Here is a 24,353-nt window from a genome sequence, read left to right on the forward strand (position 1 = left end):
CTTGACTTTTTCTTTACGCTGGGGAAGAACAGGTAGACACCTAGTATATTGGTCTGCTGGGGCTGCCATAACAAAGTTATGGGTGGCTCGAACAACAGAAATGTTTCGTCTTACAATTCCAGAAGCTGTAAGTCCAAGGTTCGGTTGTTGGCCAGGTTGATTCCTTTGGCCTCTCTCCTTGGCACGCAGGTGGCCGTCTTCTGCCTGTCTCCACATGGTCTGCCCTCGGCATCTTTGTCTCCTGAACTCTTCTTATAAAACCACTAGTCATATGGGATTAGGGCCCATTGTTACTCCATTTTAACTTAATTATCTCTGCAAAGACCCTGTCTCCAAATACCCTCACAAATACTCTGAGGTGCCGGGGTTAGGACTTCAGCGTGTGAATTGGGCTGGGGCACAATTCGACCCACAGTGCCTGGTCACTCCCTCCCCTCTGCCTCCCCCAGCTCTCACATCGCTGACCCCCCCCACTCTGCCCCCAGTGGTGCCGGGGAGGGGACAGGGCGGGAGGGGCTGGCCAGGGAGCCACACCTGCCTCCGGAAACGGCCTCAGGTGCCCAGCACCACGGACGTGCCACGGAGACATCGGCCGACAGCTGTCAGGAAAGTGTGCCGTGTGTGTGGCACAGCTAGGTGAGGAAGGAAGCTCGGCTCAGAAATAGGTGAGGAGCTCGTTGGCCCAGGGAAGACGCGAGGAGGAGGGAGGTTTGTTCTGGGGCTGCTCTCACAGAAGATAGAGCAGACAGAGCAGATAAGGCAAGGGGACGTTGCTACTGCGGGGGCCTTTCGCTCCGACCCTCCCGGCCTCTGTGCTTCCCTGCTCCCTGCCTCCGCCCGCTGCACGCCACCTCTCTTGGAAGCCGTCTCCCGTAGTGTCCTCTCAGCCCACCTGCCCTTCAGCGGGCAGGGCCCCATCCTTGCCCTCTTTGTGGCTTCATGTGGACATCGGGTGGGAGCCGTCCTGACTGGACCTCACTGCCACCAGCCACCCTCTCCACCGTGTGGTCACAGGAATATCAGAAGCCACCACTCTGAGCTCTCTCTGTACGTCTCTCTTCTCATCACTTTTTAAAGAATCGTCACATGCATCTTGAGAAAGGAGGAACGCAAGGTTCCCTGGTCTGGCCAACTCTGTTTTCCTAACTGTCCTTCTTCTTGGCAGCCAGAGCCAGCTGGCACCTCTCCTGTCCCCGTCACACCCGTGCCCATGCTGGGGCACACTCCTTGCTGTTGAGGAGCACCCAGGTGTGGCCCCGGTGGTGCGCCAGGGCTCACTATGTCACATGGCACCGTCCACCACTCTCACCACGGCTTCTTCTTGAGTCATATTTACAGCGGGTCCCCGATGTTCCCGACATCAAATTTGCAAAACAAGCTTAGCTCTTGGGACTAAAGGACACACAAGAAATTGTTTATTCTTCATGTCACTCCTTTCTTGGAGAAGACATGAATCTTCTCCGTCCCTGGCCCTGTTTGCTGCCAGACCCCCACGCTGTCTGCCTCTGTACTAGGCTTGACGGATGAGTCTCACTCCACTGGGGTTTTTACAATTCAAGGCACAGTCCACCCTCTTGTAGATGGTAATCTTGTTAATGTAGCCATTCTGGCTTATCCTGGCCGCACCCAGAGAAAAATGGATCTAAGCTGAGGACTGGCTCCATGGGTAGGCAGAGCCAGTGGACACCTGCAATCTAAGAGTTTCTGGCACAAGGAAGACCCATCACCCCCGAGGACTGGCCTGTGAGGCGTGGCTGCTGGCTGGCATGCAATCATCAGGGTCTTAAGCAGGCGTCCTCAAACTACGGCCTGCAGGCCACATGCGGCCCACCAAGGACATCTATCCAGTCCGCCAGGTGTTTTTGCTGCCGCTGCCTGTCCTGCTTAGCAGCCGACTCATCCCAGGCCCAAAGTGCGCATGTGTGGACTGTGCGCCGCACTCTCCAATGGCCCTCCAACGGTCTGAGGGACAGGGAACCGGCCCCTGTTTATAAAGTTTGAGGGCCCGTGGTAAGTTTGAGCCTCTGGTTCCTATTAAATAATAGCTTCTGATATCTACATGGTAGCGTACAATTTACAGAATGCTTCCGTATATTAAAAAGTTTAAAATGATTTACAAACTTCATGGTAGATATTATTTCCTTCCTTTTTTAAAGGAACCACATAATAAGTAACACACTCAAAATAACATAGCGTACGAGCTAAAACTTAAACTAGCCAGGTGTGTGACAGTTCAGGCTATTTCTGTCTGCTACGGGGGCTGCCACTCTGCGCTTAGTCTCAAGAGAAGTGTTGTAAAGTATTAGTAGTTCTTCTCCAATGGGATTGCATTTCTGGTTTTTTCTTGGAAGAAGGCTTTGGATGAAGGATTAAAAGATCCAAAGCAAGGAGATTTAGGAGTAACACAGAAGTTACTACTTAGGCAAAAGCTATAGAAATAACACAAAGTTGAACACATTTACATTCCCCACCACCACCTGCTCCGTGATCGGTTTCGGCCCACGTGTGCTTGCGCTCTACTCTGTTGTTGCTCCTAGAATGGCTGATATTCCATCGCTGTGTCTGAAGAACCTTCATTCTCGGTGGCTATCCACTGGGCATAAGCCCACCGGAACTACCGTCCGACTCCACTGTCTTCCAAGGGAAGTGGGTCCAGGGTAGCCAAACATCGGCATTGGCACAGCACTGAATCCACCTGACCACCATTCCTCAGGTGCAGCCATTGAGAATCAAACCAGAGGGACCGTCAGACAGGAAGCTCTGCGATCTGCTCAAGGGCTCCCTGCAGACCCAGACTGCTCTACCCTTCCTCCCTCCTCTGCCTGTTGGCCCTTCTCTTGAGATGGATTTTGTCTTTGGTGCCTCTGTCTTTCTTACTTTTTAAAAATTTTTTATTATAATTTTTAAAATTTTTAATTTGTATGGTTACATAACATTTGCATGCATTTGTGGGGTACATGTGATATTTAGATACAAGCATGCAATGTGTAATGATCAAACCAGGGTAATTAGGATATCCCTTACCTCAAACATTTATATTTTCTTTGTGTTAAAAACATTCCAATTCCAATCCTCTAGTTCTTCTGAAACGTACAGTAAGTTATTGTTAACTATAGTCGCCCTATTGTGCTAGTGAACAATAGATTATTCCTTCTAGCTAACTGCATTTTTGTATGCATTAGCCGGCTTTTCTTTATCTCCCCCTCCAAATCAATAACTGTGATGCATCACATCAGCAGAATGAAGGACAAAACCATATGATCATCTCAATAGATGCTGAAAAAGCATTTGATAAAATTCAACATCCCTTCATGATAAAAATTCTCAATAAACTGGGTATACAAGGAATGCACCTCAACAAGATAAAAACCGTACATGACAAACCCACAGCTAGTGTCATACTGAACATGGAAACCTTTCCTCTAAGATCTGGAGCAAGGCAAGGATGCCCACTTTCACCACTTTTACTCAACATAGTACTGGAAGTCTTAACCAGAGCAATTAGACAAGAGAAAGAAATAAAGAGCATCCAAATTGGAAACGAAGAAGTCAAATTATCCTTGTTTGCAGACATTATGATCTTGTATTTAGAAAAACCTAAAGATTCCACCAAAAAAACTATTAGAACTGATAAACAAATTTAGTCATGTCCTTCTTTCTTGGGAAATGACTCAAGAATAGAAATTCCTTTCCCTGGTACGTGAACAAGGACTCCCTCCTCTCCTTTCCATTTCTCCTTGGTGTATCTTTATTCTGCAAACCATTCTCTAGACCATTTGAGACCCCTCAGGCTGTCAGTGACAGGGAAAGCGTGGTCCAGCGCTCATCCATCATTTCTTCTCATCACATCTGTCTAGCCAGTTTTTAAGCCCTTTAGGCAAGGCTAGTTCAGTTCTGGCGGGTGGAAAGCTGAGTGCTTTTCTCATGCACAAATAATGCTGACATAATGACGGTCACAGTCAGAATTGTGATTGTAGTAAGCTGAGTATGCTGTGTTTTCCAAATGTAGTTTTTCGTTACGTATAGAGTGAAGAATGGAAGGAACATGGAGCTCATGATCCAGATGTTCAGTTTGGGTACATTTCCTCCTAATCATTTGAGAGAAGCATTTTTTTATCCAGCACTGGGCATGTGTATCAGGCTGAGTGAGCATGTGACTGAGCAGAGGACCCTTGAGCTGTGTATGTGTCAAGTCATTTGGGAGTGAAGTTCTGTGAATTGATAGGGGGAAAAAATCTGGTTTATGCGGGGGGAGGAGGGGCAAAAAAAAAAAACTAAACTAAAAAGTCTTGAGAACAGGAGCTGGGAGATTGAACAACCCCTAAAGAATACCGTTTCAAGACACCAAGTGCAAATGAATTAGGGACTTGTGACTCCATGAATGTCTCCCAATATAGAACATCTGAGAAATGGATTTAAACTTGAAATAAATGACAAATCTAAGTATTCCGGTAAATAGAGAAAGAAAAAAATGTGCTAATGTATATGCATGTGTGTGCATGCACATGAGTGTGCCCCAAATAAGCTTACAATTTTTTGAGATTACGATTTTGGGTCTGTATGCATGACCAAATACAGTACATGGGTGTATGTGGATAGAAGGAAAGACACAGTGTGCTGAGGATCTTTGGTGCATACGTGTTTATTTTGAAGACTACTGAGAAATAATCGATGCTATTCATTTAATAAACATTTATGTAGTTGAAGGGGACAGTATATATTGTCCCTAAAGACAAAAATGGTCAAATGTAAAATTTTACTTACTTTATATGCCTTGTGAAATATAATCTCCTCTTTTCACAAAAACTTTAGTACTACATGCTCTACACAAAGCCTAGATTCAGTAGCTCTCTGGGGATTGAAGCAATGGTCCTACCAACCAGTGTGGGAGGCGTACAGAACCAAGATGCACGTGAGCTTACCAACGCACCCCTAGCTATTGGAAGGAACATTGAGTTTCTCAGTGCATGAAGAATCCGGAGGATTTACTTAAAGGACAAGTAGACCTTAAGAAAATGTAAAACTTGGGGACATCCAAGATTCTGACATATGAAATACAATTTCTTTGGCACCTAGTATGTATCATAGCTACTAAACTTAGCTATTTTTTTCGGTGTATATTTCTGATTCATGTATGTAATATCACTGAGCTGAACAGAATACGCTACAGTTCTATCATTCCAAAACATTTCTTTGTTGTTCCTTTGTAATCAAATCCATATCCTTCTCTTAACCTCTGTTGTTCAGTTTGGATAATTTCTATTTATCCTCAAGTTTACTCACTTTTTACTCTGTCATCTCCTCTCAGCTATTAAGCCCATTACATTAATATCTACGACTCAGTTCTTTCTTTTTTTTTTTTTTTTTTACTTGTTTCTTGTTTATGGCTTCTAGTTCTCTGTTGAGAATTTCCTTTTTTTTTTTTTTTTTGAGACAGAATCTCACTCTGTTGCCCAGGCTACAGTGCTGTGGCATCAGCCTAGCTCACAGCAACCTCAAACTCCTGGGCTCAAGCAATCCTCCTGCCTCAACCTCCCGAGTAGCTGGGACTATAGGCATGTGCCACCATTTTTTTCTATATATTTTTAGTTGTCCAATTAATCTCTATTTTTAGTAGGGGAGGGTTCCTCACTCTTGCTCAGGCTGGTTTCGAACTCCTGACCTTGAGCTATCGGCCTGCCTCGGCCTCCCAGAATGCTAGGAGAATTTCTATCAACATATTTGTTTCAAAAGTGTTCACCTTTATGCCACAGGACATAGTTTTACTAGCAGATTTAAAATCTGACAATTTGTAACATATAAGTCTTCTCAGGGTTGGTAGGTGTTAAATGCCTCTTCCCCTGTGAGTTGTTTAGATTTTGTTCACTGTATGATGAATGATTTTGAATTATGCCGCACAAATTTTGAAGATCATGTTACTAGATTTTAGCTTCTGTTAAAATCGCCCCAGAATATATCCAGGGCCAGAACCAGCTATTTTACCAGTGAGTTAATCCATTTAGGACTGTGCCACCAGTCATGATTCTTCTTCCATGGGCTGTGGTTCTAACACCAGTTCCTTCTGCAAAGCCTCTGCAGTGTCGACTGACTGGTACTCTGGGTGCTGGTTTACACAGGAGTTCAGATCTCAAAGCCTTTGGTATACTGTCGTGGGACCTTCCTTACATGTTGCTTTCTGTGCCCCCTTTCCTGAGCTCGTCCTTTCTGCAATTTCCCCTCCCTCTCTCGCTCTCCTAAGCCCCCTTTCTTTGCCTTCTACCTGGAAAACAGGAGTATTATCACTACCTTCCTTCTAGCAACCTTAATGTTACTAATTTCTTGTGCCTGAGTCAAACTCCAGGGAAAAAAGTAGAGAGAAGAAAGAGAAGGAAAAATGTCAGATATTCCTCCATAGTTTTCAGACCACAGGAGCTTATTTTTCCAGTTGCTCTGGTTATAAAGAAGGATTTTTTGTCAAGTTTTGGGTGTCTTTGTTGCTACTTTTACTGTTTCCATGGCTGCTGCAGGAGTGCAGCGTCAGGACTGAGGCTGAGCTAAGGGTGGGGCAAGAGAATGCCTCGCCCTCCTCATCCTGCAAGGTTTTCCTTTTCCAATCTTCAGATCAAAAAGAGAGTTTATCTTGGGGTTTTGTTCCGTTGGCATCTGCTATATAGTTTCAGGATTCTGGCTGCTCTAAATTTAATCCAGGAAAGGTAGAAGGAAAAGAAAAATCCCTGGAAATTAACCACTATATTGTTTATTCTTCAAGTTTTGATTTTCCACCATAATCTGCATGCTGTCATTTACTTTTCAGAGCCCTTGGACAATTGCTGTGTGTATTTTGTCAGTTGTAATGAGCAGGAGAGCCAGGGTAAGGTGTGCTTACTTCATCTTAACTGGGACTGTAAGTCCTGTAGACAATTAAAAATAATGATAGTAAAACAGACTAAGAGTCTGTCTTTTTTTGATTATTATCATGATATACATGCAATTTTAAATACTGCCAGTGAGCAGACATTTCCCACTGCCCACCTCCTGGTAAACCACTGTTATATAGATGGGGGGCCAGGAGTAACAGATGTGGCAGTACAGGGTCAGGTATGTGTGCCATGGGTTATTAAAGAATTAACAAGGATGGGGTCCTTCATTTGGGGATCTGGATATGCATTTGAATACTGAGTGGATTGCTTTAATAGACCCTGTGAATAAAAGCACAGACAGAATGAATACTGACCTAGTAAACTATGACTATATTGAGAGCACGGAACATACCAGCTTTACTTTTATTCATTTATTCACTCAACTATATAGTGTGTACAACTATGTGCAACTAGTACAGGAACATTAAGTGCACTTAATGGATCTTTACTCTGAAGGGAGAGAAAGATAAATAACAAGACTATTTCAATATAATGCAATAAGTGCTATCATGAAAAAGAGCATCAGGTAGTTAGGTTGTGCAGTGAGTGGGGTCAGTGGGGGCATTATTCCAGGGAACCTGCAAAGATTGGGAGAAGAGGTTAGGGAAGCATGCTTGTGAGAGATGAAATTAATTCTGTGACCCAAAAGAAAAATAAAAGACAGCCTGAAAAAGAGGGTGGTTCTAGGTAATAGTATGAGTAAAACCAGGAATAAAAGATACAATGACATTTTGAATTGTAAGTTATTTGAGTCTGACTTGAATCAAGTGTGGAAAACTAAGAAGGAGGAATGATAAAGAAATAAAGAGGGGTTAGATCATATAGGAATAGGAATTTATTGGAATTTATGCTGAGCATGGGATGGTGTTGGTAGCTATGATGCAGTATGTGAGTATGGATCAGATGTTGATGGCTACCTAATATTATTATTGAAAATGTTTAAATAGATCATATTTGTAAACAAGTTTTGTAAATTAGAAAATCCAGAGGCTATTCCAGTTGTCCTTGAAGTGTAAGATGATAGAGGTAGAAATGGAGATGAGAGGAGAGATTCAAGACATATTTAAGAGATAGAACTAATAAAATCTGGTGATGGATTTGGCATTTGAGTTAGGAAGAGATAAATGCTGAGCATGACTACTGGAATTTTGGTTTAACCAATGGGGACAATAAAGGTGTCATTTGTTATTAAGAGAAAAACAGAAGGAAAAGGCAATTTGAAAAGAAAAATCAAGAATTTCCTGTTGGACATATCAAATTTGGCATGTCTGTGAGATGTCCAAATGACCATATTAGATAGACCGTTTCATATATGAGTCTAGGCCTCCTGGAAGAGAAATAGGGAGCAGATATAAATGTGTTAGTCATTGCTATAAATGTGGATGTTTGAAGACACAGAATAAATTGCCTGGGAAATGATTGAAAAATGAGAAAAGAAAAAAAAAAATGCCTAGGACCTAGCTCTGAAGAACCCCCCATACATAGAAGTTGGATAAAATAGTCAAAGCCATCAAAAGAGATTTTGAAGGACTATCCAAACAAGTAGATGGAAAATTAGGAGATTATGACATTATAGAAGCCAAGAGAAGATCATTCAAAAGAGTTAGTTGTCAACTGTGTAAATTGCTGCTGAGAAGTCTCAAGAAAATACTAAAACATGTGCAGTGAATTTGGAAACTTGGCAGTCACTCGGTGACCCTGGTATAAGTAGGTTCAGTGGAAAGGTGTGAACAGAAGCTAGATTGGACTGGACTAGAATTTGAGATAGCACATTTGGACAATCATTTCAAGAAGTTTGACTGCGAAAAGAGGCTGTGAAATACAGGGTCAGAAGAAAGCAGCAGTGTTAAAGGCAGACATTTAAAGGGTGAGAAAAGGACGTCTGTGGAAATGGTCCTGTAGAGCAAATGCAGGTGAAAATGAAGGAGAAGGTCCAAGTAGCTGATGGAGGGAAGTCCTTGAAAAGGTGAGAAGGGAAGAATGCAGAGGGGAAAAGGAGGAATTGGCTTTTTGATAGGAGCAGGGGAAGATATTTGTTCTGTTAGACCCCTAGTGTAACACAATAATGGAAGAGAGGGAGTTGAGGGTATTTTTCCATAAGAGATTGCAATGATGGCTCTTAAACTCTTAAGTTTTCCGAAACTTAGGAGACAACGAGATGAGAAGGTCACATGGGGATGGTTTGCAGGCTTGATCATGAGAAAATGAGTGGTGCCTGTCTGATGCCTTGTGGGTTCTCTCATCCACCCCCTCAGTGAAACATGAGACAAGATCACGGACAGAGGGTAGCTTGGATGGAGAGAGAGAGTAGTGAGGCGATGGGATATTTGGAGGGAATGAGAAAGGAAAAAAGTAAACCTCGAGAGTGGTAGGAGTCCAGGGCGGTTGTGGGTGAGTGGTGCTCATGGATGTGTGGATAAGTCAATTGGCTTCTTTTCATGATGTTACCAGAGCAGACACAGAGGAGATGCACATTTGGATCCATCTAGGGTGGGGTTTTCCCAGGCTCATAGAACAAGAGATAGAAGTGAAGAAGTTGACAGTATTTTCCAGTGAGAGATTACAATGATGGGTCATAAAATCTAAGTTGTATCAAAAGGGATATAAAAATAAAAATGACTTAAAAGTGTTGGGTCAGGAGATTTGAGACCTCAGTGAAGGAAAATATTCTCATCAAGTCACTGAGCAATGTTTTAAAAAGGTAGGAAGTCGTGGGTAGAGTGTGATGCTCAAACTCCTGACTTCAGAGGCAAGACAGTTTCTGACAAGCTCCAGGTAGAAATGTGCAGTAGGTTACTGGAGACAGCAGAGTGAAAAATCATAGCGATAAGATCAAGACTGTGAGGACTGGGTTTTTGATGGATTATATTTCTGGACAAGGAGGTCACTGAGAATGGTAGTAGGAGACAGGATGAACACGAAGACTCTAAGCCAGGAGCAAAGATGTTCACTGAATGGACAAAAATGACCAAGTGGTCAGTAGAGAACAGCAATGTGATGGAAAGGGGAGGGTGTGTAATTATTTAGATAATATGAACCTCAGAGGGGCAAGGTTTGAAACAATGTAGTCTACCAGTTTCATTGGACAGCAGACCCCAACCAGCAACAAAGTATGTGTGGTATTTGCAAATCAGCAGCTCCCACCAGGCAGGACAGGTCCACAAGAGCATCCACACTCCTGGACTGAGCATGACGGTGAGCTGGCAGTATCTGGCCAAGAAGAATCGGAGGCTATACCGGACCTACTGATCACACAGTGGAGTCCCACGTGAGGAAGGAAGGCCTGTGCCAGGAGCAGAATGTGGCGTTAGCAGATGGAGGGTTGTAGGAAACAGTGAGACATGAGACTATGGGGAAGAAGAGGTGACTGAAGAAATCCAGACGTCTAGGGGAGAAGTCAGTAAACCGGAGTCCACAGGCCAATTCAGCCTGCTGCTCTTTTTCGTATGGGCTGTAAGCTAAGAATATATTTTTTTAACTTTTAAATAGTTGAATATCAATCAAAAGAAGAATACTATTTTATAATACATTAAGATTACATGAAATCACAATTTCTTTTTTTTTTTAACCCAACTAATCAATGTGGCATGGAATCACAGTTTCATTGTTCGCAAATAAAGTTTTATTGGAATGCAGCCACACTCACTAATTTGTGTTTCTCTAGGGCTGCTTAGGCACTAGCGTGGCAGAGGTCGATAGTTGCTGCAGAGGCTGCGTGGCCTGCATAGCCTGAAATATTTACAATTTGGTCTTTCACAGGAACAGTTTGCTGACCCTGCTTTGGAGGAGTGGTTCTGTCTCAGAGAAGAGCGGGTTCTTGAGCTAACGCTGGGGTCTTCAAAGCGTGCTAGGATGCCGCGGTGCTTAGGCTGGCTGTTCCTGCGGGCTTCACACAGGAGAGTCGTGGCCAGCTCCTCCCAAGCTCTGAGCTTTGATGGGAGCACAGTGGTCATGGGAGCAAGCTTCGGCCTGACCTAAGCAACTCATAATTGCCTTTAGCAAACACTTGCATTCTGTTTGTTTTCTTTGATGTGTCATTTTATCATCTGCTTGTGCTCTCTGCTCTCTCACATTCTTCTCTCCTGGTGGCTCCCCTCCCTCCCTGCCTCCCTCCCTCCCTCCCTTCCTTCCTTCCTCCCTTCCTCCCTCCCTCCCTCCCTCCCTCCCTCCCTCCCTTCCTTCCTTCCTTCCTCCCTCCCTCCCTCCCTTCCTTCCTTCCCTCCCTCTCTCCCTCCTTTCCTTCCTTCCCTCCCTCCCTCCTTCCCTTCCCTTCCCTTCCCTTCCCTTCCCTTCCCTTCCCTTCCCTTCCCTTCCCATCCCTTTCCTTCCTTCCTTCCTTCCTTCCTTCCTTCCTTCCTTCCTTCCTTCCTTCCTTCCTTCTTTCCTTCCTTCCTTCCCCTCCCCCCCCCGCCCTGTTTTTTGGCCATCTCCTGACTCCACTGTTTGACTCAGGAGTCCTGCCCACTCCTCCACTTCACCACAGAGGGTGCCAGTCAGGCCTTAGATGTGAAAATTAGACTCCTGAAGTTGAGATTTACAACAGAAATAAAAATAAGCCTATTGTAATAGTTAAGGTTGTTCATTTTTTTTCACTTCAAAGACCAAATAACATTTTGACAGTGATCAAGTGAAATGTTCGTTTATCTCGTCTCTTGGAATTTCTCTGGGAAAGGAAGAGGTACTAGGTTTTAAGAAGACTAGAGAGTTGATGCAATTTAAATAGAGCAACTGAGGACAGGAAGAGGCAGAAAGTACACAGCACTGACAGTGGCAGGCAAAGCCCTTGATTCTGAGAAGGAAGGAGGGTCAGGACAGTCACGTGAGCACATGTGTGAGATAGTCTCTGTGCATTTTAGGTCTCAAACCTCTTCAAGTAGATGATGGGGAGTGCTCAGGGTGGACTGATACGCAGTGTGGCAGCACCTCATTCAGCTCGGTTCAATATTTTCCCATTGCCAACAGCTGTGTTTTGAACCCACCTCCCCCCTCGCCAGCTTCCTGCCCAGTACTGGTGTGTTGCTTGCGATCATGTTTCAACTGCACAGATCACCCCTTCTTCTGTCCAGGCCCATTTTATGTTGATGGCAACACTTTTTTCCCTGCCTATCCCAGGAAGGTAAAGAGCTAATCACATTCCCTGCAATCATTCCACTACTAATTACAGATACACAGAGCTGAATCACCAAGCTGATTCCACTTGGAAAAAATTCAAAGGAATTGATGATGACATAAGAAAGCTCTCTGAGACACTTCTGATTAGGGCACGCTGCATCCTAACTCATCCAGAGGAAGCAGGGACATTAGCTACAAGAGCTTTTAACTAAGGATATTTGTGGAGATGGCCAAACCTGGCTCTTTTCTTACTCACTCCAGACCTAGCCTGATGAAGGCATTTTTATTCCCCTTTAGAAAATGTGGAATAACATTCTTTAATGACAAAAGATTTTGAGAGGTCTCTTTATGTGTCCAGCCTGTGATCTCTCTCTCTCTCTCTCTCTCTCTCTCTCTCTCTCTCTCTCTCACACACACACACATACACACAAACCTTAAAAATAGATATATGCTATTTTCTTAAAAGTCAGCAAAGAAGGTTTAGATAGTTCATTATGATAGGCTACAATAATCAAAATTATAGTCCGTTCATTCATTCAGTCTTTGACCATGTCATCATGCGATGCCTTCCATGTGCTACACACTGCCATGGATATTGGAGATACAAAGGTACATAAAAGAGCTTCTTCTCCCTTGGAAATTAGAGTCCAGTGGAGTAAACATATATAAATATATAACAATGCAGTGTAATTAGTGCAAAAGTAGAAACAAACAGATAAATAAACCAGGTATTGAGGAGGTCAGGAAGTTAGAGTGTGAAGAAAGGGCTCCCAGAGCAGTGTTAGCTGAGATGGCTTTGAAGGTTGCGTAGACATTTGAAAGTGGGCAGAGGAGGGAGGAGCAGACACAAAGGCACAGGTAAATCGCCACGCAGCTTTGTAGAAACTTGGCCGGTGTGTCCCGTGGGTGTAGGGGAAAGAGTTGCTAAGAGAAGAGGGGACAGGTAGACGAGAGCCGCCCGCAGGGGCCTCTGCGCACCACGCCGAGGAGCAGCGCTGGGCAGCGAAAGGGCTGAGTGGGGCTGGCTCTTACTTTTGGCAGTTATTTTGGCAATAACGAAAAGAGGAAGCAGGAGCCATGAAGACAGCCAAGAGGATATCGTAATACTCCAGAGCAGACAATGAGGGCCAGAGCGGAGACTGCGGCGATGACAGGGAGGGAGCAAGGGGAGCCAGTGTGGGGAGCAAAGAGCAGGCCTGCTGGTGGAGGTGAGGACTGAGGGAAAGAGCAGCCACCCCGACTCTCTGGCTTGTCTAAGAGATGGGGGGTTGACGATGCCACCAAGAGAGATTAGCAGGCAGGAGTGGGACTGCGCTTGAAGGCAAGATGATGAACTCAGCCCACAGTGTCTGTGACACGCAGGAGAGGCACTCGGTGGCCAGGGGTGGGCCTGGAGCTCCACAGATCCTCCTGGGAGGGTGACGCTGCTGCGTCCATCAGGAGCACGACTGGTCATTCACAACGTAGGAGTGGGACTTGAAAGTACAGATTGACCCAGGGGAGGCGAGAGGAGTAGTAGAGGAGTGGACCTCATGAGATGTCATTATTCAAAGGTTGAATGTCCCAAAATCCTCCTGTAGTCGGTTCCTTCTAACATTTACCTGATAGCTCTAGGCATCCACCACTCTTCCATGCATTTGCACAAAATCTCTCATGTGATTCTCAGCCCCAACCTATGAGTAATAAAAAAGTAGCCACATTTTGCTAAGGAGGGAACTTGGGCTCAGTTACTTACTCTAGGTTACCTAATTCCTAAGAGAAATACCCATAATCAGGATTCAGGAGCACTATGTTTGCTTGTCTTGTTCTAATAGATTGCCCCGAGTGTGTGCCCACAGTTTTGTTTCTGTGAAGAGAAGCAGAAGGGACCAGTAGCAGTGTACGCAATGGAAGAGTAAACCAGCTCTTCTTCTCTCTCTCTCTCCATACGCTTTTTCTTTTAATAGATTTTGTGCGGGTGAAAATTCCACCCGCAAGTGGAAAGCTGAGAGCGGAGGGGCGAGGCATTCACAGGCAAGCGTGCAGCACCAGGCACGTGGTCCAGGCAGTCCACTGTAGTAGGAGGTTGCAATGGTGGTGGGTAGACTTTGAGAATGATTCACAAAGATCCCATTTTTTTTCATCATCAACAGCTATGACATCATCAACAAATATGACAAGTACAAAGGTTTTTGCTCATGTCTCCCTTTCTTTCTGGGCTCAAAGTCTCACCCCACCATGCTCCCTTGGGTATTCTGTGGGCTTCCACGGGTATCTGCTCGGTTTCCGTTACTCTCTTTTACACGTGGGCTGGTGTGTCCCCTCCGTGCCAGCTGGAAATACACAGATGACATTTCCACCTCTAATATCGGTAGCATCTTTTTAGTATTCTCTCAGAACCTGATCTGAATTTATTCATTAGATTATCTGAACTATAGATTTGACCTCATCCAGGGTTTTCTACTCTCACCCTCCCTCAAGGGGTCGCCTTGTCAGGGTTTTGTTGGTACAGTCAGTAGCAAATGCAACTCTCCAGGAAAGCCCGTGTTCTGGCCTGCATCTGCGGCAGATGCTCATGAAGGGAAAGCCTTCCCTCCCTCACCCCCCTGCACGGGCAGGCTCTGGGCACCCCCTGGTGGGCATGGGCCTCATGGGCACGGGCAGCGCCCTGCGCACTCCGTGCCTTTCAACTCAAGCTTTGGTGGGAAAAGACCTCCCCCCTTTTAGTGAAAAAAGAATTCCCCAGATCAGTATTACCTGTTCTTCAAAAGGATTATTTATAAGTTAACTTCACTTCCCATCCTCCACAAAACCCCTAATGAAACATACATAAGGCTCTGCTTCACCCCAAGAGCGATGTTCTTGCTATCATCAGCTAGACTTTGAGGAGTTGGGTTTTTTCTTCTTTGCAGAGGTGTGAGCTGACATAGATCCGGTTGTGTGCCATCACTGCGGATGGTCCAAAGGACCATGGCAAGGTGGATAGCAGTCTGTTTTGTTAGGCCCCTTTTCAGAAAGCTGAAGAATCTCTCCTTAGAGAAAACACACACACACACACACACACACACACACACACTCACGTATAATATTATTTCCTAAGGTTCAAAACCCCTGGGGTTAGAGTTCTGTGATTCGCAGCTTAATAATCCCTGCTCTAGAAGTGTCTTCATGGGTAAATCATAGGCTGCCCTACTTCCCAAGGCTGTTTGGATCCAGGCAGTTAAGGCGGCCTCTTATCTGAGCATGCAGTCATGGTGTCTGAAGAACCTTAACCCTTTATGGCCCTCTGAAGTAAATAGAATTCCCTGAAATTAATCTGGACGAAGAATTCCAAGGCAATTACATCCTTCACATCTATCAGGACTCAGCACTGGATTATATCACTAGAGATTTAGAAAAAGAGAAAGCAAACAGCCAAGATATTGAGGCAATATGACACCGTGGAGTTCTATATTTATCCCCTATCAATGTCTTTCAGATCAAATTGGCTGAGTTTACAAATCAAAAGCTGATTTATTTATTTATTTTTTCAGTTTTTTTTTTTTTTTTTTTTTTTTTTTTTAGCAGCCATCAGCTGCACTACTGCAAATACTCGGCTTCCAGACATCAAGCTGCAAACTCCAAACACCCAGCTGTGTACTTTCTGAATTTGACAACATCACCCTAAGAGAGGCCTGTTGCAAAAGTGAGCTGACAGGTTTCCCAAGAAGGCAAGCAGCAGAGGAGCACCCAGCTCCCAGGGCCACTCCGGGTCCTGAAGCCTCATCTGCAAAGAAAACTAATGTCTTGTCATTATGGGAAGGGCTCTACCTCAGAAATGCACAAGGCCTGGCTCTGTGAAGATCACAGGGTTCATTTTCATATAATTACATTTTTGGCTGCAGCCTCTCTATATTATAAAGCTAATTATTACTCACATAAAATTCCCCAATCAACAAATAAAGGGAATTCCTTTTCCCTTTCTATATATCTATAAAATACGACATTTTATGTATGCATACTCATACATATTCAAACATATACATATGTTCAGTTCAAACTATCTAAATAAGTTCTTAATATATGCCATTTCTATGATAAATGCTCTGTTGATATATATGCATACATGTATACACACACACACACACGCTCAAGCAATTTATAATTGGCACCAGTTTGTATATTTTTGCTGAATCTATATTTATTGCTTTGTGATTGAATCAGGTTAATAGATTAATTTTAAACCTATTAGTTTGCATTTCTATCTTAAGCCAAAGACACAGCGAGCATCCAAGTTGTGTGGAGAATGTTAGCCTCTGCGTGTAGGACGTGGCACAGAGGAAGCTACGGCGAGATAGGGGAGCGCAGTGACGACAGTGTTTACCTAGCAACAGAAAGGGTATCCTGAGAGGAATGGGGAGAGAAGCGGCCCGGGAGCAAAACAGTCCATAGGAAACAGAAATCTGAGACCAGCAAGGAGACCACATTCTTAGGGACATTGCTGCACGGACACTCCATGACTTTGGCTCCTGGCTCACTAGCAACCAGCGAGAACCTGTTTAAGGAAGATTCTTTTTTATATAATGGGAGCCACCTATTTAGAATAATTCAGCTGTGTTTGACAGCAATTGTTAAAAGCCTGTACCTCGGTGTTACAACAGTCAAAAAAGTAGGTTTGGGCCCTCTAGAACTTTGCCTAAGAAAGACATCTTTTAAATTTGTCCATCCCTGGAGAAAGCACCAGATCCTCCCTCGTGTTAGCTATGCTAGCTGTATCCGAAAGAAAAGCCAAGCAACTATGTGTAATATACATACATGTATACTACATATATAGGGATATATAAAAATATATTTATATTCGTTTATTTTTAGTCGTGAAATAAGAGACATTTCTCCAACCCTCAGTGATCTCGCCTGGGCTCTGCAGCTACACCTGCTGTTGTAGAAGAAATGATCTGAGAAATTGTATGTCTTGTAAACCAAATCCTATCTCAAGTGAAGGCAGTAGAGCTTTCTAGTTAAAGGATCTGTGGTGAATCCTTTATAAAGTTTATTAAGTTCCTCCTGGCAAAGCCTAGATCTGATTATTATTTCATTTCTGAATTGAGAATTTCTTGTATCAAGGATGTGGGACATCAAAACGTGTTCAAGCTCAGTTGGGGTTTCAATGATGGTCATGATGGCTACCATTTATTGAGAGCTTACCGTGTTCTAAGTACTTCACATATATTTACTCATTTAATAATCCTGTAAGGTAATCTTAGGTTCCCTGCTTTACAGCAGAGGACTCCGGAGCATGGAGAAGTGCTCCAGCAGGTAGTGCGGTCTAAGGGCCCATGTGCGGGGGTGCTGGGCCTCCTCACTGCCCCATGGAAGCCAGAGGGCAGTGGCACTTACAGCCACTGTCGACTCTTCCGCCCTCCGTTTTCCTCCAGCCTGGTATCAGGCCCTCAGAAGTTCTTCCATGTAGATCATTCGACATATCTGTGACTTTGTGGAAACACTTGCCCTGTTGCAGCAGATGTTGCTATATGGATTATGTGTGTAGCCCCATGTCCCCAGCCTTGTCACTTCAGCAGCACAGGATTGCGTTCATTCCACCTCACTGTGGCTCCTAGGGCCCACCCGCCTGCCTGGAAACCCTCGGCTTCCCTTCATAGCTTCCGCTGAGTGTTTCTTGGAGTCCCGATTATGTGCTTAAATGCAAGTCCTCTTATGTTAATCCCCTGGACAAAGCCGCCTCCCCAGCGCCCCCACTGCCAGGGTGGGACTGGGGCTCTGTCTGTGCGCTTGGGCTTCCAGGACGGCACTGAGCCTTTGGGTGGTGTGGGGCGAGGAAGGCCCTCCCCACGAAGTTCACTGGCAGACGCTGACACCCGATCTCGCAGCAGCACCATCCGCCTCTAACGTCTTTCATAAAAACGTGAAATCATATTTAGATTCTGGCCCTAACCACTTTCTTCATCAGACCTCAAAATCAGTCCTTCGGGCTTGCAGGAGTTGGCGCTGAGGAGCAGCCTTGTTGCTCTTGTCCACCTTGTGGCCCAGCATCTGAACAAAGCCATGCCCTCTTCCAGCCAGAACACAAACCCTCGCATGCCCCTCTGCCGTCATAACTGCACCAGAAGGGACACCAGCTGAGCTGGCCTGCAAACAGCAGTCCCTGACCCTGAAGCAACCTGAGAGGACAGAGATGCACAATGGCTGGGGGCCAGTCTAAGACGGGAGTGGTACTTTTCTTGTCGTAATATCAGAGCTAAATTTTAAAAATGCTTCCTTCCAATTCTAGGATTCTATGTTATCTATTTTTTTTTTCACTTTCTGACGTCCAGTGATTTTATCTCAGCTGGTATATATGCCATAGAAATATTAAGCAGGGAGACAGCTGTGTCCTCTCCTCTGCAGGAGCTACAGCTGTGCTCCTGACAAGCTGATTCTTGGGTAAGATAAAAATGATAATTGTGGCTATTATTATTTTTCAGTTATATAGATTTTAATGCCTCATCTAAGAACTCAGAAATGTGGGGTTTTCTTTTCTAAAGTGGTGTTACTTACACACGGCAGTCTTCATCCCTTGATTAGTTACCAACTGCTGAGCCCAACGCTTTGGACAATAGGAGACTCCCCTGGAGGTTTGGGGACAGTTGTGACCACATATGCAGCTTGCTTCACTGCACTGCTCTGGCTGTCATATTCCACTTAATGAAATAGCCAGGCTCCTGAAAACTTGGCTGTAAAACAAATTTCTGTTACATAAATCATACTTCCTCATTGATCTACATTTTTAAATTAAGGATGCATTCCCCTGAAGAAATAATTTGCCCCAAGACTAAATGTAAATTATACTAACCACTCAATAAACCTTTTAAAATCACATATTTAAAGAAAATCTTTTTTGTTAGAACACTAATAATGATGATATTTTTTAAAGTCAGGAAACACAAATATCATGCTGGGAACCAGAAGTGGCATTGTTGGGACTAGAGCCACATGGGTGTTAGGGGAGCAAGGAGTTCCTGACTTTTTTTGATGAAATTTAACCTCTTGTTCTGGATCTGTCAGAAGGTGTCAAATTTTCAAATTATGTAAACTACTTTCCTGGGTTCTTTGAGAGCCAGAGACCTGGTTCCTGCTACCAAGGGGTTTCAGTTGCATTGGAAAAACATGGCCCGTGTTCATAGCACACGCAGCTCTTAGAGATGCTGCTACAGTTGCAGGAGCAGTGGGTTGGCGTCAAGAGACCTCGTGTACTTTGTCACTAACCAGACGTGTGACTACTGACTCCTCTAAGCTTCAGTTTCCTACATGAAAAACATGAGGATTGAGCTAAACCACTAATTCCCAAACTTGCCTATACATGAGAATTTCCAACTTTTCAGGAGCACAGCTATTTCGTTAAGTGGAATATGACAGCCAGAGCAGTGCAGTGAAGCAAGCTGGATATGTGGTCACAACTGTCCCCAACCCCCCAGGGGAGTCTCCTGTTATCCAAATTATTAAAACTCATCAAAGGAGATTCTAACTTAGTAGGTATGGGTAGGACCTAGAAATCTATAATTTAATCAACTATCCTAGTAAATTCTACTACAGTCAAACTACGTCCTAGTATAGCAACTGTGGAATTATGTAACCATGAATGTCCCTTAAAGCTCCTTAGTTTCATTCACTTATGATTTTAAAGACTAGATGAACAGAACATGCAATAAGGGGCCAGGACATCCCAACGTGCCAAGAGTTAGGTGATAAAAAGACATGTGTTCACTAACACATGTCTAGGTCTGCTATAACAAGGTACAAAAACTGGGTGGCTTAGAGCAACAAAAATGTACAGTTCTGGAGGCTAGAAGGCCCGAATCAAGGTGTTGGTTGGTCTGTGCTGTCTCTTACCATTATAGAGAGAACCCTCCTTTGCCTCTTCTAGCTTCTGGTGTGTGCCAGCGACCCTCGGTGTCCCTTGGTCTGCAGACGCGCCACTCCAGTCGCACGGCTGTCTTTCCCCTGCGTGTCTGCCCGTTTTTACAAGGACGCCAGTCATATTGGATACCCTACCTAATGCTTTAACTAGATGACCTCTGTAAAGGCCCTTGTGTCCAAATAGGGTCACATTCTGAGGGGCCACATTTGATGGTTAGGACTTTCAGCGTACCTTTTTTGGAAGGCACAATTTAACCTATACTTGGGAGCTTTCATAGAAAAGTTACACTTTGAAAGAAAAGTGGTATCTTCTTAGGTAGATGGGAAGGATGTAGCTTTCTAGGTGACAAAACAGTCTGTGAAGAAGGAGTCATCCTGTTTGTCCATGATGAGCAATAGCATGGCCTGGCGTGAGGGCTGTGGTAGCGGCGTCGGTGATGAGTGCAGTGGCTCACTCTGACGGAGAACTTGCCATGTGCCTCTCACTGTACCGCCGCCTTCCACGTCTTGAAATTAACGGCAACTCTAGAAGTGGGTGATATTCTTCCGCCTCGCGCACGTGTAGCAATGGGGAGACCACATGCATCCTGCAAAACGTGAACCGCCCAGCTGCCTTGCCTACAGAAGGGTCGCCTGCCACGAATTCGCAAGACTGCACGTACATCACCACGTCTGTGTCCCTGCAGATGACTTATTGATTTTGATTGCCCTAATGTTTGTGTACTTGACTTTTAGTCGAGGACAATGTGCTTCTCTGTGTGGATGTCCCTATACCAAGCTCACTGAAGGTTGGCCCCTGTAAACCTCGCTGTGGTCGCAGGAGAGCATATTTGGGCAGTGGAATTAAAACACACGCGTGGACTTTAGTTGGAGAGAGCAAGAGACCCAGAGAATCCTTCCTTTTTGTTTCTCTGCTTTGGTGATATAATACACAGCCTCCCAGGAGACCTGGGGTCCTACCAGTCACTGCTCCGACACTGGAGCTCGGTCCAGAAACAGCTGTCCAGAGCTAATTTACTTCCTAACGCTGCAGCACTGTTAATTTATGAATTACACTGGTAATTCAAGCTATTATTAATTTCAGATGGTGTAGGGCAAGCCTAATTAAAATATGACACCAATTGCCACACATATGTACCAAGGACTACCATTTAAAATTAATGGGAATATTAAGTGTGACACTGGTCTCCGAGATGCTTTGCACAGTAATTATAACATTCTAGTGGGGAAAGATCTGACACATGTAGGCTTGTGGTTGGTAGCAAATAAACAATGACAACATAAGAGGAATTGCACATTCTTCATTTAAACCTCTTCTCCTCATTTCCTCCACCCTTCTTCAAATCCAGTTTAGTACTTTTCTCCCTGACAATGTTTATGAAACAATAATAATGAAGACTACTGAGTCAATTAGAAGTTTCTTACTGGTAGGAACTAGGAGTCTGTTTGGGTTACGGTTGTTTGTCCTCTCCATATCTTGGACTTTGGGGCCTTGATTTCTGCTTGCTAACATGTTCCTTCTTTGTCTTGTGAATTCAATATTTCTTTCTTGCTTGTTATACTAGATAGAGGCTGGATTTTTTTTTCCTGCTGTATGTAACAGAGGCAAGAGAGTTTTTGTACTAATATAGTGTAGGTTCTATATGGCATGAAGATTTATGAGGAAGTGCTGAGGTTGGGCTTATTACAGATGGTGGTAAAGACATCATGACCAAGTCCTACTGTCGGAGTAGGGCAAAGGAGGAGCCATTTTTTTTTTTTTTTTTGCAAGACAGATGTTTTGCTGTTGTTGCTATTGGTCTTGTTACTACTGTTATCTTGACAAAAATAGTGACCATAACACTATCTTGGAACAAATACAAACATACATTATATACTACATCTATCATTCTTTGCAACATAGTAGTGTCTATAGTTATTGTTACATGTTGGGTCAGCAAAGCATGTCATTATGGAGGGGTTTTATGAGTTGGAGAAATGTTCCTTTGTTTCCCTTTCTTGGGCCACTCATACTAATACAGTTTGATTCCACCTGAATCTGTGCCTTAGGTAGATTAGAGTATTAATAACCCGATCATTAATTAATAACCAGATTATTAATTAGAGTATTAATAACCAGAGTATTAATAACAGGTGTGCAGCTCATGAGAGTTTTTGAAGTGCGTATATATACATATATATATACACATATATATAAAGTTGTTGTTCATTTGTTGATTTCAATAACCCTGGGAGGTATTAGGAATTAGGACTATATGTATATTATACCTGGGAAAATGTTTCTCAATTGCTAGGGACAGTTTCAATTTATGCTTGCTGTCCCATAATAATCGTTAATAGTGTCCCCTTTTACTGTGGTTTAGGATATTATAATCCTGATCATCCTCATTTCACAGATGAGAGAGGACTATCCAGGATGTAAACAGTTATTTGTGTCCTTCATTGTATTTGCAAGGAGGCTAAAACCAAGGTGCCCCTGGGACAGAACTCTGAAGCCTGCCTTCTGGGCGTACCTGTCTTGGTCTTTCTGTGACTGAACGCTCATGGCCAGACCTCAGGCATGGGGTCTGTCAGGTGGACGATTGTTATTATTACTCATACTTTTTCACTGCAGAAAGTGAGTCTCAGGATGATCACATGACGGGATCAGATGCAGCTGTGTCTTCTGACTTGACTTTCTGCTGTGCTGATGGTTAGGTGCCGAGTGCCACTGTTGGTTTGTATTTAGGATCTTGTGCCTGACAGCTTTCGCCGATCGAAGTTTAGAAAATTGATTTTTGCCTATACACTTAATTGTCTAAATCAAAACACAGAAAGTTAAATTTATTCTATTAGCATTTCCATCGCCTTTGCGGCTCCTGTGCTTGCGTGTGTACACGCAGTTCTAGTGTGGCATTTTGAATTAATTCATGTTCAGGGATCCAGCCATCAACTCTGCACTCAAGGCTCAGTCTGAATCGTACCTGGAGATCAGAAAGAGTTAAGGTGCCTAACTCGGATGCCAGAGCAGGACTGCTTGGTAAGATTTAGACAATGTAAATGTCAAAATTATTAACCACTCATCAAGGACCAGTAGTTCTCTAGGCACTCTGCGTAGTTCAGTTAGGAAAACCGACACTCCCACTGGTCCGTTGGGGATCCAAGGAAAAGTTGGTGGCGGAAGGAGTGGCACAATTCTCTGCTGACATAACAGTTTTATACTTTGTTTTCTTTGGTCTCTTTTCCTTCCATTTCACCACACCTTATTGCTTCTCATGCAGCTGTTGGCTTTGTGAGTGAAGATGAATACTTGGAAATTCAGGGCATCACCCGGGAGCAGTCAGGGGACTACGAGTGCAGTGCCTCCAACGACGTGGCTGCACCAGTGGTACGGAGAGTGAAGGTCACCGTGAACTGTGAGTGTGCATATCCCCCCGTGCCCCCTGTGTGCATGAGGCTGGCCTGCTGTCATGGCCACCACCAGGAGCCAGTTAGCAAAGCCAACTGCTGACTCAGGACAGGATAATGCAGCATGATTTTCCAGGCTCTGCTTTCAAGAGCAACAGTTTCAAACCCTGGTTTTTGACATCTCAAGGTGTCATAGGGCACCTTAAAAAAAAAGTAGCTGAAAATAATTTAATACTAAACTTGACGTACATGGCTGAGAGATCATTAAATGGAATTCAATGCATAATTTATATAAATGTGTCTTCAATTCCTAATTTTTCCCATAATTTACTCACATGATGCAGTTGTCCTGGAGTTTCTCAGTCTTGAGACGAGACATCTCCATAAGGAAGCTCAAAACTATGTGTTAGAGCACTTGAAGGAAATACTAGAACTCTCATGTTTGTAGTATGTTTATTATATTTCATCTTTTTACAGTTACAGATGTTGACGTAGATCTCATATACATACACAGTTTTGATACAAATGGATACACATACTGATATTCGAAGGTGTATCAAAAATTTTGACTTTTACTAATAGAGGTGCAGAATCTGAAACATTTGGAGGCAACTGCTGTGGACCCTCATTCTCCTCTATCAACCACCCAGGCTCTGTCTGACATCGATCCTACTCCAACCTCCTATCTTTCTTTGATCCTTTTCCCTCTGGGCTTCTCATTATGTTCATTGAGTCAGTTCCCTCCACATTCTGGAGGTTTTCTCTGCTGTGCACATGCCAGGAAGTCTCACGGCAGAACAGAACTCAAGAACCAAACCAGCAAACAACAAGACTTTCCCCTTCAAAACTTGGGTGGGGGCATGGAAGTAGGGGAATGATACCATGTCTAGGTCAATACCCATCCCTTCTTTCTTTCTTATTTATTTATTTATTTATTTATTTTTTAATTTATTTTTTTTAGACAGAGTCTTGCTTTGTCACCTGGGCTAGAGTGCCATGGTGTCAGCCTAGCTCACAGCAACCTTAAACTCTTGGGATCAGTTGATCCTTCTGCCTCTGCCCCTTGAGTAGCTAGGATAATAC

The 24,353-nt window shown here is 44.0% G+C and overlaps 1 protein-coding gene across 5 annotated transcripts in view; it reads left to right on the forward strand.

The window, feature by feature from the left end:
• Window positions 1-24,353, forward strand: part of NTM (neurotrimin) — an 887,804-nt gene that overhangs the window by 842,780 nt on the left and 20,671 nt on the right. For all 5 annotated transcript variants that reach the window (XM_020286775.2, XM_020286779.2, XM_020286781.2 and 2 more), the window contains exon 5: window positions 23,144-23,278. In XM_020286775.2, the coding sequence (XP_020142364.1) occupies window positions 23,144-23,278 (135 nt within the window). The remainder of the gene's footprint in view (window positions 1-23,143; window positions 23,279-24,353) is intronic.

The sequence above is a fragment of the Microcebus murinus genome, chromosome 4, assembly GCF_040939455.1.
Source record: "Microcebus murinus isolate Inina chromosome 4, M.murinus_Inina_mat1.0, whole genome shotgun sequence".
NCBI classification, from domain to species: domain Eukaryota; kingdom Metazoa; phylum Chordata; class Mammalia; order Primates; family Cheirogaleidae; genus Microcebus; species Microcebus murinus.